Source organism: Rhea americana, unplaced genomic scaffold (assembly GCF_003343005.1).
Source record: "Rhea americana isolate MKP2758 unplaced genomic scaffold, rheAme1 scaffold_71, whole genome shotgun sequence".
In the NCBI taxonomy this organism is placed as follows: Eukaryota; Metazoa; Chordata; class Aves; order Rheiformes; family Rheidae; genus Rhea; species Rhea americana.
The window spans coordinates 4,167,897-4,186,502 of NW_028186879.1; the positions used below are offsets into that span (position 1 = coordinate 4,167,897).

The following is an 18,606-nucleotide window of genomic DNA, read 5'->3' on the forward strand; positions in this document are numbered from 1 at the left end:
TCTGCAACCCTTTTGGTAAGGAAAAGGGATCATTAGTCATAGGAGGGACAACTGCTCAGGGAAATACAGACTTCATGAAAGTATGCATCTGCCTTCAGTCTTACTGAAGACTGAACCTTTTATTTTCACATTTTTCACATAAAATCTTTTAAAAACTTGCATTAAATCCTTACAATTAAATGGGTAAATGACTTTAGATTCTACACACAAGTGACACTTAACCAGACTTCTTATTACCTTCAGTAACACTGTGCAGATGTTGGGTAACTGCCGTGCAGCAATGCAAGGAAAAGGGGGTCTGGGGTTTTAAATCACATCAATAGTGGTAACATGAATAGATACGGGTGCAGTCCATGTAGGAAAATCTTCCATGCTGGAGCAGGCAACTTTCCGATTCAGCCATAAATAGTGAAGTGTTGTATCTGATGAAGTGCAAGAGTGACCAAGTGAGACCCAGCAGTTTCTTACTACACTTGTTACTACTTGCAGTGTCTAGTCCTAGAGGATAGGAGGAGACACTGATGCTGGTTTAATTCTAAAAAATCCCTTGGGCCAGCTTCTAYGAGGTTATTTAAAGGTGATCTGGTGAACAACAGAAAGATATATAAAAATGTTTATTATGAATTATGATAGTGAGACTAGATTTTATAAGGAAGGAATTAAAAAAAGTGCTGAAGGAAGTTCTTAGTTTTTCTTTTTAAGCACTATGCTATTACAAGAAGTGCCAGAAAAGTAAATGGTACGTTCACAAAATGAGAAACAGGTAGTCAAGAAGTATGCCCCAATGGAAAGGTTGAGTGAGCTGATAGGAACAAGGAATATGCAAGTAAAACTTACTATCCTTGTGAATATATCAAAAAATAAGCTTGAATTCCATCAGTCTGCAAGAAAGGGAGTCCTGAAATGGCACTTGCAACAACCAGGAATATTAAAAGAGCATCAGGAAGCTCTCAAGTATAGAAGAGAATCTAAACAATTATTTTGGGTCAGTCCTCCCCACCATCTTTGCTCACATTTTTTTCACTCTGTTCCCTGCAAGGTCATTAACCATGAAAGAGACGGTAAGAAATCAGTGCAGATTTCAGAACCTCAATTTGTGATTAGGCTGGTGACCTTAATGGGAAGGAAGATGGAAAACGTCGACTCCAAACGGGAAGACGGGGTGGGTTAGGTGGAACAAGGAGAACAGTTTGGGCAGCTCGGCTGGGATCCAAGTCAAAAGCTCAGGGCTCGGGACCGGCTGAGAAGTCCTAACTAGAGAGCTCGTATCTGAGATTTCCGTGTCTGTGGGAAGAGCTATTAAAAAGAATAGCGAAGAAGTAAATTCCTCCTGGCACTGAAGCCGCAGCAGGACAGAGGGAAACGAAGCAGCCGCGAGCCTCGACGAGAGCCAACGCTCCCCCCGGCGGCACCGCCGCGCCCGCGCCTGCGCCCGGCCCGCCCGTGGCCCTGGCAACGGCGGCGGCCGTGCTCCAGCCAATGGCGAGGCAGCTTCCGGCACCGCGGGGGCGGGGCGAGGCGTTGCCCCCCTCCCCCACGTCCCGTCCTCGCCCTGACGCGGGCGAGGTACCCGGCGCGGGGTGCGCGCGCGCCTCCTCCTCTCTCGGCAGCGCGCGCTGATTGGCCGGCAGCGCTGCGCGCGCCGCCGGCGGGAGGGGGAGGTTGGCGCGCGCGGGGCGCGGAGGGATCTGGCCGCTGGTGAGTGTGTGAGGAGGCGGCGTTACCGCGCGCCGGTGTCCGTCCGCCCGCCGCTGTCGTCGTCGTGGGAGGGGGCGTAACGGCCCGAGCGGGGGGAGCGGGCGGGCTCGGGGGCGGCGGGAGCCCGCGGAGCGAGCGGCCGTTGGGGCTGCAGCGGCGGCGGCGTGGGCCGCTCCCCGCAGCTCCGCAAGGGCGGCCCTGAGCTTCGTTAGTGCCCCTGCGTGTGGCGGGCGGAGGAGGAGAGGGCCGGCGGCGGCCGGGGCGCGGGAGCCTTCCGGGGGCGCTGTGGCGGCCGACGGGCGGCGCTCGGAGAGACGCCTGGGTGACGCTGTGGCAGCCGTGCGGCTTCGTGGCGGGCCGACACGCGGGAGGACAAGGAAGAAAGGCCTTTTCCCCTGYTCACAAGCTGGCTGCGTTGTTCTGTCTTTAGCCTGTGGGGCAATAACAGTGATTCCGAGTCACCCAGGCTGCTGACCCTCCCTCACTGTGTCCAAAATAAAGCGCTGCTTGTTAAAAAGTGTTAGAATAGGGCTAGAATACTTCGTACTCCCCTCCTTCGTCCAGTAGCCGTACTAATGGCATTCTTCATGCAAGATCAGTCATGCTCATGCATGAGAACTTGGAATTAAGAGCTATCATTATGTGAAGCCTTCGTATTGGTGTGTGGTGGCAATTAAAAAGTATATCAAATGTTAGATATTTTGAAGGAAAAGAATGAAAGCAACAGAAGAAAAACATCACCAAGCCACAATATATGTCTGTGGTCGCTAATACCTTAAATACTATGTGCAGCTGCAGCCAGCTCATCTGAAGAAAGGGTACCAAGGATGAGCAAATATATGGAAAGACACTTGCAAAACAGTAAATGGAGTGGGTTAAGACTCCAGTGTGGAAAAGAGACAACTAGCAGAACAAGGAAAGTGGGACAATGTTAAAGATGTCTCTGAAATCGTGAGTGATGTAGAGAGAGTGGAGAAGGGACTGAGCTTTTGCCCTTTCMTCAAACCAAGCTAGTAGTGATGTTCACAGCAAGAAGTAATAGTTCTTCATAAGCCAGAGGTTCTTACCAGGGGACACTGTAGATTAAAAAAAATGCATATGAATTTAAGTGAGGCTGAAGAAGTGTTTGGAAAAGAACTATACTCACAAAATAAACTGTTTCAGTCTCAGAAACATCCCCCTTAATGGTAAATGGTTAAAGCCTGGGGACTTGCCTTATTCTCACTCTTTCTGAGACGTCTGCCTTGGCCACTTTTGGAGATAGAAGACTGGTCTATATTGACCCTTGATTGACCCTAATACAGCTTTTCTTCTGAGCCATTTGCTATGGATGTTAAAAACTGTCCAGACTTTTAATCCTGAAATAGAAACACTCTCAGATTTGTGGTAGGGGAGGTGCTTCTCATTCACAAGGTGTCCCTCATCCCCTRTTCTGTGAAACTATCAGTACATAAGAAAACTGCTTTAGCTTTGCATATAGGTTTATCAGTTCTGATTTTGCCATATAATAGTCTCCCAACGTGGCCATCCTGTTCAGAGGCCGCTTGATTTATGGCACCTGGACCCCAAGAACKTTACATTTGACAGCATGGAAGCAAGCTGGCAGGCTTTGTTGAGGGCAACTTTTCAGGTGAGAAAGTTTGATTCGTAGTAAGAAGACTCAACAAAACAGATAACATTCTTCAGCTTCTTCTAGTTAGACCACAGTGGGCAGCAGGAGGAATTCTTTTGTTGAAATTACTTCAGTCTGATATACTTGATACAGTTTGTCTCATCAGYCATTCCTGTGAAAGTGCATTTGGCGGGCATCTAGGCATCTTGTCAAATCATGGAGCAAAAGCTGAGCTGTCACCTGGTTTTAGAATTTTTTAAAAAATGAATAATTTGTTTCCARTAGTAGGGATTGTTTTGTTGTCTGGCATTTTACTGTATTTGGGACAGAATCCATCAAAATGTGTTTGTGGTTTAGCATTCCTTTTTGGCCATCCCTCAGATTATTGTTTGGAGACTTGGGATTTGGATCCTTGTATATGTTAAATAGTTAGAGCTTGCATAGAGCACAGTAAATCTCTGTTTTTAGGGCAGTAAGGCATGTTTCCAGCCTTCAGTAACTTCCCAGTCCCTCTGATAGAGACAGCTTGTTCACTTTCAGTCACCTGCTGGATTGGAGTCGCGTGATTTTCATTACAGAGGTCCCAGATTTTCTTGGTTTGTGTTACAAACATCATAGATGATGAGCTGTTTGTCTCAAATGCAAATTTGTGTGGCTTGGGAAAATTATCGAGTTACAGTTTACTAAAGGTTTCATGCCATCTGTCCTTAGCTCCARGTTACTCCAGAATAAAATCTTTCCTGAAGTTGTACATGCACGTTTTATACTTTTGGTAAGAGATCTAAGAGACTAACAGTATCCCCTTCGCCTCCTCTCTCAGAGATGGCTTTGCAGTTGTGCTAATATTTCTTGGCCTTTCATTAGTCTTTCCCTTCCAGTTAGGGGACGTTTTATTACAATGAGATGACTTTTTTAATGTATTGTAAAAGAATGAATATTGGAAACTAGCAGTTTGTTATTCTGCTTATACATTTACCAAACGGTATTTCTGAGTTATGCCCACAGTTTTGGAGGCCTGATTTAGACAGCAAGTAAGACTCTGCCTCTTTGACAGAGAAATGGTARTCAGTCACCTGCAATGAAATCTGTTGGTAAAAGCTCTGAAAGAGCAGGTGCTTTCTTTTCAGTAAAATATTTTTGAGATAGCTTTGTAAATACGGATACGAGCGTAGATATCTGTAAATATGGATACAAAATGTGGATGTACATATGGATACCTGTTCAAATATGGTACAGGTACCCTGCCTGCCTTCACCCAGAAAAGTAGCGTATTCCTTTGAGTAGTAGTGTGAAACTATAATGATCTAACAGCTGAAGTAAGCTACATTTTCTGTACTTCTGGGGTAAGGTGTGGTACAAGGACATGCAGAGTACATGCCTCAGCTGACCTGCTGACTAGAAGTCTCCAGGCCTGTATGTGTGGGAGAACACGTGTACATATGTGTGGGCATAGAAGTTGCACTGTATCTCCAAGAATACTGGCTTCTGGATGGTCATAATTTCTTAATCATGGAGAGACCATATGTATTTGAGTATAGAAAGATTTTAGCAGTTTTTGAGYGAGTTAGTTTTTCCATAGTGTTCATTCATTCTAACTTAGTATTTTGGCTTTTTTATTCTCCCTCCATTTTAGAACATGAATTAAGAGCTCTCATGCATGAGASCGTGAAGCTAAGGTTAAACTTCTACACTACATATTAAACACTACACAGTGTTCTTGTGTAGACGTGGCTTTGGATCTCCTGTGCTAGTATTCTTACTCAATATTACTATCTGTCTTCATTTATTTTTCTTAGTTTTCTTTGAGGAGCTTCCCCTAAATAATGATGACGTTTAACTGAACAGTTCCTCAGCTAAGAGAGGCAGATTTAGCTGTGCATGAGGGAAGGGACTAAAGAGGTTCTAGACACCTCCATCTCTTAATCCTATCTGCATTGTGTGAGCTATAGATTGTATGGTACATTTGTGGTGTCTTCACTTTTCCCATACTGTAGATATTTACCTTTTTTCTCCATGAACAAAATCCTGATAATGTGTGTTCTGCTGTTTATGTAGATGCTTACTGCATTTTTTTCCTTGCTTTCTCTAAGATAAATTTATTTTTTTTTAACTTTACCGGGAATGTTATTCTTCCAAACTGTAATGTTCTTGAGCATTCCTTGGAGATCCTCTGGATTCTTCATTCTGCTTTGTTTTTAATTAGGTACAAATACAACACTTAGCTAGGCCAAGCTAAGCAGACCTGACACTTTGCTAGTTTTAAACCTTGTGCTCTATTAATACAATAATTTTAATGTAGGTAATCTGGTTGTATCCGCATTATATGTGTTGAGCACTCTGAACCTGAGGCCATGCCTAACATGCGGCCCTGTCCCTGTGGGGTGTCTGGGTTCGGGGGAAGGAGCACGGGGTGGTCCGGCAGCGGCAGTGGTGCTGCTGGCTCTCCGGGAGCTGCCTGGCGCTGCCGAGGTCCCAGTGGCTGGACATGGTGGCTGGAGCATGGGGCTCCCAGGCCGTGGGACTGAAGCGAGTTTAAGGGTTCCCTAAGCACGAGAGGCACCGTGAGTTTCCCTGCTTCCTCACATCCTCCCCAGAAAACTTTCGGGATTGTTTTTGGACTTGAGAGCAGTTTACTCTTTGGGAGGGGTAAAGAGGAGTGCTCAAATAATAGACCTTTTACTCACTTAAAGCCAAAGGAATTTACAAGTCCTGTTCACATAAACCCACTTACTTTAATAGTTTTCCGATGTAGTGCAAGAGCAGGAAAATATCTTTGCGCCAAAGACTTAAGCCAGTCTAGGTTCACAGCCACTGCAAATAAGCAGTAGGCTTGTGCACCTTCCGAAGACGTTCTGAATGTTGAAGGTGTTTCTCACAGCTGCACGTACGATTTTGCTACCACATGTTGTGAACTGCCTCTCCTTGCAACCTTTCAGTTAATCGCTGCTTGGTTCTTTAAAGCTTTCATTTACAAACTTGAAAGGAAGGCTATAAAAGACTGAGCTAAAGTAACAGCTATAGGAAAAAGATGTCTATGATGGTATGTCTTTTTATCTAAAGAACCAATGGATAGTTGCTTCATCAGCAATTTACTTGTGAGAGTTTTATTACATGGATTTAGTCCTTGCAAATGCAAACACGGGTTCATCGAAGGTATAAAATCAAAATTTCAGCTTCCAAATTAAGAACTGCCAGCTCACATCTGTTTTAGTTGCTTCTGTCGTCAAAGAGTGGATGTGTGCTTGCCGAGGGGAGGATAGCAAACGGGATTGCTCTGTGTGTGATGCCCTCAATAGGGGGCAAAAACAACTGTGAGAGAGAGAATAATTAAACTTGTAACATCCATCCGAAGAAAAAAATGTTCATGTATATAGGACCTGAAGTGGATTTAAGCATTGTGTGTTGTTGGAGCGTGGTAGAACATGTATTTTGTTTTACTTCTGGAATCCCTTTAATTATTGTTTTTCTGGATTGGCAGAGTTTTTTTTAAAGGCCAGAGGAATTATTTGACTGTTCGGCATGAGCCTCTGTGTTGTGTAGGGCAGTTCACTGAATAATCACTGTGCTGGAGGCAATTACTTGTGTTTGACTGAAATTTGTCTTCTGGAGAGGCTCCCTTTCTCTTTTAAAAAGGCTTTAAGAGACGGAAAGTCCGCCACTTACTGAAGAGTTTGTTCCRGTGGCTGTTTGCCTTCTTTCTTACATTTTGGCTTTATTTTTCATTTGAATTTGCGGAAGCCTGCATTCTTTCTATGTGTCTTTCATAGCCTTTACGAAATTAATTTTAAACTCTGCAGAAGTCATTGCTGTTGCTATTGTATCAAAGCAGACCTGTTTGCAGCAGCGGGGTTTTTAATATACCTATAACTGTTTCTCTTAAATAAAATCAAAGAGCCCATCACTACAGTCTTAAATAAAAAGTTACTTGCATTATTCATTTTTACAATTCCAACGATTGTTTCTCTAGTGATAGTGTTACTTTTTTGACAATGACTTGAACCTTCCAGATACTTACCCTATAAATTTAGTCTAATTCAACCCCCAAAACTATATTACCCATGCAAACTTGCAGTAATCTTAATAGTGAATTATTTCAAAAAATATATAATTTAGTAATATAAATAATAATTTTAAAGTCTTTTTGTTTCTATTTATCAAGAAAATAAGGAAGAAATAGACCTTTTGTTTTTACTAGGTAGTTTCCTACCTAAAATAAAGTGGGGGGAAAAAAAAGTGGAGAAATATTTTTCCACTTGCATAGGGGTGATGAATAGATGGGTCTTTAGACTTTGAAGAGTTAAAATTTCCGGAAGAGACAGTTGCTTCTCTTGGCAGCTTTATTCCTGCTCTTCACGTAATTTCAGGTAGTATTCCCCCGCCCTGTCCCCGGCATACAGATTCAGCCAACCCAGCTGAGAAGCTGTCAAGTCTGATGAACGATACTGTGGAAGAGCCAAGTGCTTTGATTCTTGTCCCACGTGGGTGCGTGCTAAGGCGGTGGCAGGGTGGGCGAGCACTGATGAGCCGTCTCCCAGTAGCAGGTGAATTGTGCTATTTGCTGAGCAAGCRGGCAGAAAGCAAACTTTGAAGTGTCTTGAAGGCTCTGCGAGAAAGAGAGGGAGCAGCACAGAGGGAAAAGTGGAAGGGGACAGAAAGTGAATCCTGGAGCRTCATGGTAATAAACAGAGTAAGGAAGAGAAAAAGCATATTCTTCTTGTTCTATAAGCAGTTATACTTCAAAGTATGATAACTTTAAAAGTGGCATCAAGATTGTGCTCAAATTCTTTTTTTCATTTTCTGTTCCACGAGGTGGCACTGTCTCTCCTGGGAAGGACACGAACGCTTTAGCTTCTGTTTGGATGTTGTTCAGCTGTCTGGGGAGTCAGCAGGGTTAAGTGATACCACGAGACATAACTCGATTCACGAGCTTTATGGAAGTGGCTGTACTTTTCAGTTAGTTTACACTGTGTCTTTTTGCTATTACTTAGGTCCAGTGTTCTCATGTATGAAAAGCACAAATTCTCAGTCAAGTAGTCTTATCTTAAAAGAACATCTTCTTGAACTTCTTGTGTACTTTCCTTTACTTTATAGAARATTTCAGGCATTAGGAGGAGTCCTTTACAGTATGGGAGTTCAAATGAGATGACGTTGGTTCTAGAACTCCAGTCTACTTATTTTGACACAAAATTTTGTGGATTTTGAACGGGGAAAGAAATGATCAGTGACTGTGCTTATTTCCAGGTATGAAGGGAGTAATTTCTAAAGGATTTGGAAAATTCACTAAAGCTCTTTTTTTCTGCATGCTGACACAAAAAGGGTGTATGGATTTAATGACAATATCCCTGTAAGAAACAAGCCAAATCTGTGTCCTATAGACATGGAACAGTGCTGTTGCTGCTCCTGAATCTTCTCTGCAGATGCATTATTTTCAGTCTTCCTCTCACTGATTTAAGAGCTTCTCAGTAGAGAGAGCATGCTTTTTTCCTTGTTAGGAGGTCGTCCTAGTTATCTGTTAGACTAAGCCTCCAGTGTCAGTGTGTGTTGTTTTACCTTGGAGAATAGGCTGCTATTAAGTACTTTCGCTGCTGATTTTTTTTTCTGATTGCTACCTAGAAAAATGGATGATGATGATGATGATGTTCCCCAGCTTTCATCCCATGCATTGGCTGCCCTCCAGGAGTTCTATTTGGAGCAACAGCAGAGAGAGGGCATGAAGACCTCCCAGGGATTTAATCAATATTCTGTTGGCTCAATAGAAGAAGACTGGGTAAGAAACTAAACTTCAGTGAATGAAGCACAGTTAGCATTAGTGACCCAGTAAGGAATAACAGCCTTTAGCAGGTTTATTTTATGGATAAATGGATGATGAAATGAAAAAGGGGAACACTCGGGGCATTCCGAGAGTGGCGAAATCTAGCAGTATTCATGAAGAGTAATTCTGTAGGATTATTTGCCTTCATAATAAATCTGGATATAGTTTTCTATTGTGTGTGTAAGAACACTAAATGAAACTACACAGAGGGACTAAAGCTGCCAACAGAAGCATCTGTTCCTTCTGGAAATTTAAATTCCAGCCTGGCTTGTGAAAGTAATGAAGATTCTTCCCTGAAATTGAGACAAATACAATGCAACAATAAGATCATTCTCTTTGTTTTCACATTGTATCTTTTCCATATTTTATTTCTTTGTTTTTGTGGATGGCTGCCTAGCTGCTTTCTTTTTCTTTTTTTCTTGCGATTAGCTGAGTTTTGGATCACTCTCTGGGTTTTAGATTTTCACTCATCATGTTGTTTCTGATCTCTTCTGATTTAGTGCTTTTATCGTTTATTTCCCCCTATGGTGTCACTCTTCAAGTTCTTTTTTCATCTTCCCCTAAAGTAACTTAATTTAAGAATACATAAATATTGTGAATCTACATTTTGGGTTTGAGCTAACCTTGTCAGTGATTCAGTATTACTTGGTTTTCCTGATTCTGTAGTAAATGCTTTGGTAACACAAAATGTAATCCTGCTTCTCACAGGATTATGGAAGTAAAGAGACTATCAGGAAAGTCATCTCCTTTCCAACTTCACAGTTTGTGACTGAGAAGTTGCTATGGATTTTAGTTTCCTTGAAGTGGGACTAGCAAAACTGAGTTGTACACAGCACACTCAGAAGATTTGACATTGTTGATAACTGTGTATTATTTTTCTCAGCAACTGAGCCAGTTTTGGTACAGTGATGAAACTGCATCATGCCTGGCTAATGAAGCTGTTACCGCAGCTGGAAAAGATGGCAAGTAAGTTTTAATAATTATTTTGTAGATTTAATATGTGCTTTTTGTAAATAAGGAGTAAGTTTAATTCATTTCTCTGTGTACTTCATGTTTAGTTGGTGGAAGTGTTGCACATGTTTTGCCATTATTTATTTATATAATTAAGAGCTCAGATTCTCTTACCATTTAACATTTCACTCAATTTTGTAGGCCCTGCCGTGTGTGAGTTTACTGTCAATCCTTTTTTTTTTTTGAGAAAATAAAGAGCTCCAGACCTTGATTTGTGCTTTATATATAATATGACTTGTATTTCTTTTCTCTGTTTTCTTACAATTCTCTAAAACAGATGGAAAAGCTTACTCCTTAAAGAAGCATGAAGAAAAGCAATTTTTAATTTTAACCTAAATTTTCAATTTATTTATTTGTTGTTGTGATACAAGTTATTCTCTGTAGTAAATTTAAGGTCTTTGTGTAGACCTTAAAGAAGGTTACGTATGTAATGGCCTAAATACTTCACACAACAGTTACTAAAGTTGTATTAAGGTAATTAAATGCGTTTTGGCAGAGTTGTATGTGGTTGTTATGAACCTGGTGCTCAAGAATTCTTCAGGATATTCTTTTAGGATATAAATTTACATTTATATCCTAAGTGTCAAAGAGTAATCTTTTTCTGGCTAATGCTTTCTATGTGGCKCCTGTAACAGTCAATATCCCAATAAAAAGGAGAGACAAAGTATATGTTATTAAAGAATTGATGTGCATTTAGCAGTGGTCAGTTTGATGAGCCCTTGAATTAAGCTGACACTGAGATGCTAGTCTGGGGGGAGGTTCTCCCTCTGCCAGAGTGCTGGGAAGAAAGGAAAGTTAATAGGCCAGATCATGAACTGGGCAGTTGAGGCACAAACAGACTTTCCTTTCTGCCAGCTCTGCTGCAGGAGTCAAACTCCAAAAGAGAAGTGAAACAGGCATTTGATCATCAAACATGCTGGATCCCAGCAATGAAAAATGACCTAATGAGATCACCTGTGAGAGCCGCAGTCATAAATCAAACTTGTGAATTCAGTCTTGCAAAAACTGCATATGGAACTAATAGACATTCAAGCCATTTCATTAGATTAAAAAACAGCTTTTGAAAAATATTTCTGTGAGAATTTTCAAGCCAATTCTTCTTCTCAAAATAATTACTGAAGAAAGTATCAGATTTCTCTTTTTCTTTGTTTTCCTCTCTTCTGTTACTATTGCAATAACATGCTTTTAAAATGTGTAGTTTCACCATGAGTTTCAAGACTGCACTAAGACATAAGGAAGAAAGAACAGCTTGCATTTTTTGAAACAAATGTTTAAAATATTTTCCCAAAGCAGCCCTGAGAATCTATGGAATTGTCTTTGCTCTAGTTACTTCTGTGTTTATTTCTTCTGTGTTACTTCTGCCCTTTGATATTATAAGTTGTTGTCTCTTTTCAGGATAGCATGTATTAGTGCACCAAGTGTGTACCAGAAACTGAAAGAAYGGGATAGCAAAGATTTCTCAGTGTGTATACTGGAATATGACAGAAGGTTTTCTGTATATGGAGAAGAATTTGTCTTCTATGATTATAACAATCCTTTGAACTTGCCTGAAAATCTCCTGCCACACAGTTTTGACATTGTAATAGCAGATCCACCTTATCTCTCTGAGGAGTGTCTTCAGAAAACTGCAGAGACCATCAGATACTTAACAAAAGGAAAGATTCTGCTTTGCACAGGTATAAATAATTTCTCTTTTAAGAAGGAAACAAGGATTCTTAATAGTGATCTAAATATTTTTTTATGAAACATAGTTTCTCAAGTGAGATTGATACTCAATATGCTAAATAATAGTAATTTATAATTCTAGGAAAAATATATATCTTGAAGAGGACAAACATTTTACTGAAGTGTTTCAATCTGCTTTAATCTGAAGTGTGTTGTGATAGTTAAATTAATGTCAGTACCTTTTTCACATGGCGTGATGAGTTTACCTAATTTTTGTGAAGACTTGAACGATCATTGTGTGACATTCTAGAAATATCTTTTCTTGTAAAAAGAGTGTTCTCTGTAATTGTGATGATTGAAGTCTGGCTATGACAAACATAGATGCAGTTTATTGCTAATGTTATTTTAATGACTTAGTGAATTTGTTCTTTCCTAAGCATTTATGGCTACAAGATTTAAGCTGTTGCACCCGTCTCAGCAAAACCTAAGCTGAGCTAGAATGACAGTAGAAAGTGACAAATAGGTTGGAATGACGTTTGCCTAGTAAAATGAGATGCTTTTAACCATGTCTTAAAAAAAAAAAAAGTCGTATCACCTGCTTATGCTTCTCTCTGGTAAACACAAACTGTARTGTGAATTAATGCATGAGGATTCTGCCACTATAATTAAAGTAACCAGTTCTTGGGCATTGAAGTTCAGCAGGAGGAGTTAAAATATCAATGATAAGAGCAGTGAAACCAGAAAACTATCAACTGCAGTTGCAGGCCTTGCTTTTTGAAGATGCACTTGCTAATTTAAAAAGCTATWAATATCTGCCTTGGTGTTTCTTAAACTGTAATCTGTAAAGCATCTGAAGATGGTCCAGTTAACATTTGCAAAAATAAAAGACAAAAATCCTATATATGTACAGTTCTGAGACTAAATGAAAAAAAAATGAAAAGAACATCTGGGCATAAGCTTACTTCTTTGTTTAATTATTAATGGCAGTCATGCATGACATGGTTCACAGAAACTTTTTTTTTTTCCTAAAATGAACAGGTGGTCCCTCAGTTTACAAAGTTTGGGAAATAACTGCTCAAGGAAGTGATTTCTCAAAGTGTGTAGCTGTAAATATCACACTAGGGTTTATTTAAGTGGAACAGTATATGTAATCTGTTTGCAGTTCCCATGCTCCCTACCATGTAATTTCTTTGGCATGTAGCAAGAGAATTGAGTCCAAATATCAGTGTTTTCTCTAAAAAGGGGCTGTGATTTTACCCTCTATCTGATTTTATGAAACTCCTGGGACATTAATATCTTTAGAACCACTACCATTCTTTCAGATGTAGTTCAAATTTCACCAAAGCTTTAGTTGTTAGAGAGGGSTGACACTGTAGTTCCTTTGAGCCTTGCTTCCCTTAAAAACCAAGGTTTTTGAGGGAAATATATGTATCTGGGAGGAACTGTTTAAAAAACCCAAGCGCTCCATTACTGTTTTTCTTATCAAATACTAATTATTTTTGCTGCAGGTGCAATCATGGAGCAACAAGCAGCAAAGCACCTTGGGGTGAAGATATGCAAGTTTATTCCAAGACACTCTCGAAATTTAGCCAATGAATTTCGATGTTATGTGAACTATGCTTCTGGACTAGACAAACTTTCATAAGAAGATCTATAACTTTTTCAATCAAGTTCCTTTGTTTCTTTTCTCTGGGACAGAATTCTGCGTTTTGCAATGCTTAAACATTCAGCTCTGAGTAATGTTGTTTTTTTTTTCCGGGCTAACTTTAATCAACACTGTGTGATAGCCTTTCTTTTAAATGTGTAAGCATTTGTAACTACTGTGTTTTATATATTACCCATTGAGGAATTAGGGACCAAAAAGATAAAGGTGCTGGATAGTGGGAGCTTTTTGTTAGAATTTAATTCTAATTGGTAGTTTTGACCATTCAGGGACTCTTCAGTGACCTCTCGGAAGTGCGCTGGGTTTAGCCGTTCGGCTGAACACAGGCGCACGCAGGTGCTTGCCTCGCAGACATCACTAATAATTTGCAGTAACTTGGTAGCTAGTGGATGGTTCAAAGAGCATGAATACTAATATCCTTTCAACCTTGAGCGATGCTTCCTTTGTAAAAGGATTGAGACACATTTTTTCTGAACATGTATTTTTTTAGATTCGTTAGCTGCCACGGTGATAACTTTTTTTAAAGGCTAACTGGAAGAGAGAGTGAGTCTCTTTCTGGGGAGGCCTCTCCCATTGCTTTAATTAYCAGTCGAACTACCTAAAAGTTGTCAAGTAAGATAGGAACCACTGCCCACTGATCATTGCTAGACTGGCTTTTGTAAAAGCTGTGGTTATTTTTTGCCTTTTCTGAAGCTTTGGTAGAAAGCCACATGTTCTTTTTGTAAGGTAAAATATATTTTATTATTAATCGTCATCATGAAAACTCGTATATGAATGTCTGCACTAGAAGAAAGTGATATAAGTAGTTATACATCTCTTTGCAGAGGTAGAGTGCATCTATTTTGGAGTATTTTTTGTGTTACAGCAATGAAACCTCATGAGCTTTTTGTTTTAAAATACAGTATCTTTTATTTACCAGGTAAGCTATTCTGCAGAAGCATTATTTGAAAAAAACACAGTAAGGTTTTCCCTGTTAGAGGGGGATTTATCTTTGTTAAGAATCCTAAACATTAGTCAGATCAAATACAAAGTAACTACAAAATAAATGTGCAGATCAGCCAGTGCTTGCATTAGTGCCTCAAACTGTTCATGTGTTTTCAGTTTGAGTTACTCTGTGAGATATTTTTTCTGTAGTAATGTGACCCATACACATTAGTTCTTTAAATCTTAACTAATAATGGATCTGAATAAATGCCTGCATTTTAACAGATTTCAAAATCAAGTTAAAGGTGATTTTACAGGTAGGTCAAGTTTGTAGTTTCTAGAACAGTCCTGTTTATTTTCCCACATACCCCATTTTTATCTTTGCCTCCTGTTCCACAGATCGAAACAAGGGAAGCAGAAAAGAAGTATCTTAGAAATAGCTGGATTTTGTAAGACTACTGAGGTATAACATAATGTACTGATAAACTTCTGTTTCTAATACACAAATGTTAAGTTTTATGTAAGTGGTTTTGGCTGTCTTTCAATCAATTTCAATCCAAACAGATACTGTATTAAAAAAAAAAATTGGGGATAGTAGATATTTTTGGAACTCTGGGAATTTTTAAAACCAGGCTTCTCTGACTTTCTGGCTAGACTGGCAAATTCCAAAGCGTTCAACAGTTCTATCAGCTATAAGTGAACTATACAACACATAAATATTTATCTTTACTTATCATATTTATATATTGGGATTGTGTAAAAGGCTAACAGAAATGCTRATTCTGCAAAATGAGGCACCTAAAAGGAAATATTAGGAAATGTATTTTGTGGTGGAGATGAACCTCATTAAGCTTCTGAGACAAGAATTCTAAYAATTTAGAGATGATACTCATGTTCCTGTGCATTTCTTCTGTTAGAATGCAGATTTCTCGCATTCAGTGGAATAAGCAAGTGAGCTTAAGCCTAAGTGATACTKAAGATGTGATGTACATACGCCTCTTTCAGTGCCTGGAGAATTGTGCTTGCTGAGTTGAACACAACTTCAGTGCTTCATATTTACCTTTCTAAGCYGCTGTTGCTGTCTTCCCTGCTTTCCAAGAGATCGTCTCGTTTCCTAAGACTTCTTCCTCCTCACATTCTTTTTATGTGCTTTTTTTTTTTCTTCCCCTCTCTCCATATAGTGTTTCTGAGTTTCATGATGCTGGTTTTCCCTTTCCCTTTCATTCATGCTGTTTTCTACCGAGTGCCTGGTAATAGGTACTGTTGAAAAGAGGAAAGTGCAGCAGGAGAAGAGCTCACACATGGAGCGGTGAGATGGAGCCATTGCAAGAGTCACTGTAAGCCTGTGTTTGGTACCGTTTTGCCTTTCAAAGCAGAAACCATCCTTGCCAAGGAACCCACTAAAGCCAGGATCCCTCCTTGATATTACTGCCCACAAGTGACATAGAGCTGGTTTGGTTGTTTTCCAGAAGACTAAGCCTTTATTTTTGTGTGACTGGAGTTCCAAAATAAGAAAGCAAAACAGAATGTTAAATGCATAGATGTTGGCACAAATCTCTACTTCACAATCTTAAACTACTTTTATGTTTATTATCTTAAATATCTTGCCCACCAAGCACATGGAGGCAATGCAGTATCTAATAACTCGTGAAATTTCAAATTTTATCTGCAGAAAGACTTCAAATGGGACAGGTGTGATTGCCAGAAATGATGACACGGGTGCTGCTAAGTGCCCCGTTCTTCCTGCCCATGACCAGCTAAGTTAAAACACACTGTTCAGGTACAAGCTTTACCTATGTTGTTGCTTCACTGCTGAGGTCCTTCATTTTGTCTACTTGTTTAGCCAAAGATGTGGTGTTGGGCTCTCCGCCTCAGGCTTGAAGATAACTAAMTTCATCAGAGACCTGCTTCTTTTCCTAACAAAATAAAACTCAGTTTGTCTGGTACAGCGACACTCAACATGGGACGTTYAGTTCCATCACCAAGAATATAAATGCCACTTCTCACATGTAGGCCAGACTGCCTTGAAAGGAGGCACTGTGAAGATGCGTGATTATGAAATGAGGGTACATGTAAATCTTCGTAGATGCACTCAATAGAGCAGCCTGTTTTTTGCTGGCTTCCCTCTTTTAAAAGCTTTGTGAGCTTGGGCAGCTGCACAAGCAGAGCTTGACTAGAAGCATTCACAGCTTTCATCAATGATATGATTTAAACTATTTTTGTCATGCTTTTTTTCTGAGGAAGTAGCTGTGCTTCTGGACAGGTTACAAGTCACAAAAATTGATAGTGAATTTGTACTTTGTGCCATTATRGTAATTTAAAAAAGGTTATTATGTGGTAACAAAATATCCTTTTTGTAATAGGATTATCAAAAAAATCATCAGTGTCAAGTAGTGATTGTATTTCTTTTATTGAGCATCTCTCTTAGTTTGGCTTTGTAACCGAATAAATGTGGTCAAGTTTTATATGTCCCTCTTCTAGAAAGTTATAAAAAGTCATACGTGCTACAGCCTCCTAGCTGCACTGACAGACRTTGTGCAGCCAAAAGAGGCTTCTCAAAGCCCTGCAGTTACGTCAAAACAAGTGGGACAGTTGGCAGAGAAATCCGGTGGTCCTGGGCGTAGGCTGACGCCTATACGTGGAAGAAGCGTTACCACAGCTGCCTGCTTCACTCCCTCAGGTGGCAACTGCAGTATTGAACTGCTGTTGCATGAAACCCACAGTACTGCTTTCACTATGCATCAAATCTCATTTCCCTTTCAAAAACTGTGTTGCGCTCATCTCGCTGTTACATGCTTGCACGGTCCCTCCCATCGCACACATGTCCTCCCAGCTGCCGCTTTGCACCGGGGCAAGTGGGAGATGGTTCTGCTGGTGGGTTTCGCGCCTCCCTCTGCCAGGGCGCAGCCCCTGCGCCAGACTGCGCAGCTGCGAAGCGGGACCTTTGGGTTGGTTCCCAAGGCCACTCAGCAAACTGGGGAGCTGGGTATCTCTCTGCTGCCACTGGTACTTTGCAGTCTTGGTGGCAGGAAGCACCGCGAAGACAAGCAGTAGCTCGTGCCACTACTCAGCAAAACACACAAGATTTAGATCTGCCTCACGTGTCCGTGCAGCTACGCTGTTCCCCAGTCCCAGAGAGATGAGATGTTTAGACTTTCTGAGCGCATGTAATACCTATCCTTTTTCCTTTTGCTGCCGGTGATTTCATGTTTGCTTGCATCTGGAGACCACTGCCGAGCTGCACAAACACCATTACATAATGACTGGCTAATAAAGCAAAACTAACATCTCCGGATTTCTACCTTCCTGCATAATATAAATTTTCCAATTTATGTTAAGTGATACTACAGAGAAGAAAATAATCTCCTCACTGAGAATATTGTTCTGGTTTGTGGCTCCTAATGTATTCCAGGAACAACCTCATTGAAGGAAAAGATTTTCCTGGCACAACAAAAATTTTCTCAAATCAGCTGCAGCTGCCAGATAGTTTCAGCTTTGAATTGTTTGCATTTATTGGACCTGGAGTGGGTTCAATGAGGCATTTCATATCTGCCTTGTGTCAACAGCTTGTGAGCCTTGAAGCAACTCCAATGAACTCCCCTCCTCTCTTGGAAAGTAAAGGCAGGGCTACAACGGTTGTAACCAAAAGGGTAGAAGCTGGAAAATGTCACACCACAGTTGAGGTCAAACTGATATAAATCCATGATGTGATGATAGCTTAAAAAAAATCCAAACAAATGCAAACTACATTTAATACTCAAAACTTTTCCACATCAGTAATGTGGACAGTTGTTATATATGAAAGGGTATTACGAAGGTTAAGAAATGTTTGTATAGCTGATAGCTCTTGCTGTTAAGTACTAACAAACAGTTGTTCTCTCCAAAACATAAACACAGCCTTTAAGAGATTCCAAGATCTGGAAGCAAACTGGCTCAACTAAAAAGTTCTTTAAAGAGAATGAACATTAAAAAAGGGAAATGGGATTCTGAGTAAGATAACATAAGGTGGCCTGCAACCATCGGAAGCTTTCTGCACTTGTTGCAGTATGAAAGAAGGAGGTCTCCAACATGCATAATCTATGGATCCGTTGAGATTTTGCAGTTCTCTAATACTTTCCTTTCAGTCATCCAATTCCTGAAGCTGTGAGTAGGCTAAAGCATCTGTTTTTCTGGATTGGCTAACGAGATCGTGTTCCATTTGCCTGATCTTAGCCTGCTACT

At 40.4% G+C, this 18,606-nt stretch overlaps 1 protein-coding gene across 1 annotated transcript; it reads left to right on the forward strand.

Annotated features, from left to right (window-relative positions):
- Positions 1 to 1,654: 1,654 nt before the first annotated feature.
- Positions 1,655 to 16,850, forward strand: EEF1AKMT1 (EEF1A lysine methyltransferase 1). The gene is made up of 5 exons (XM_085321786.1): positions 1,655 to 1,698; positions 8,924 to 9,077; positions 10,006 to 10,088; positions 11,529 to 11,809; positions 13,307 to 16,850. Exons 2-5 carry the CDS (start codon positions 8,928 to 8,930, stop codon positions 13,441 to 13,443), a joined length of 651 nt encoding a protein of 216 aa, XP_085177912.1. The 5' UTR covers positions 1,655 to 1,698; positions 8,924 to 8,927; the 3' UTR covers positions 13,444 to 16,850.
- The last annotated feature ends 1,756 nt before the right edge of the window (positions 16,851 to 18,606 follow it).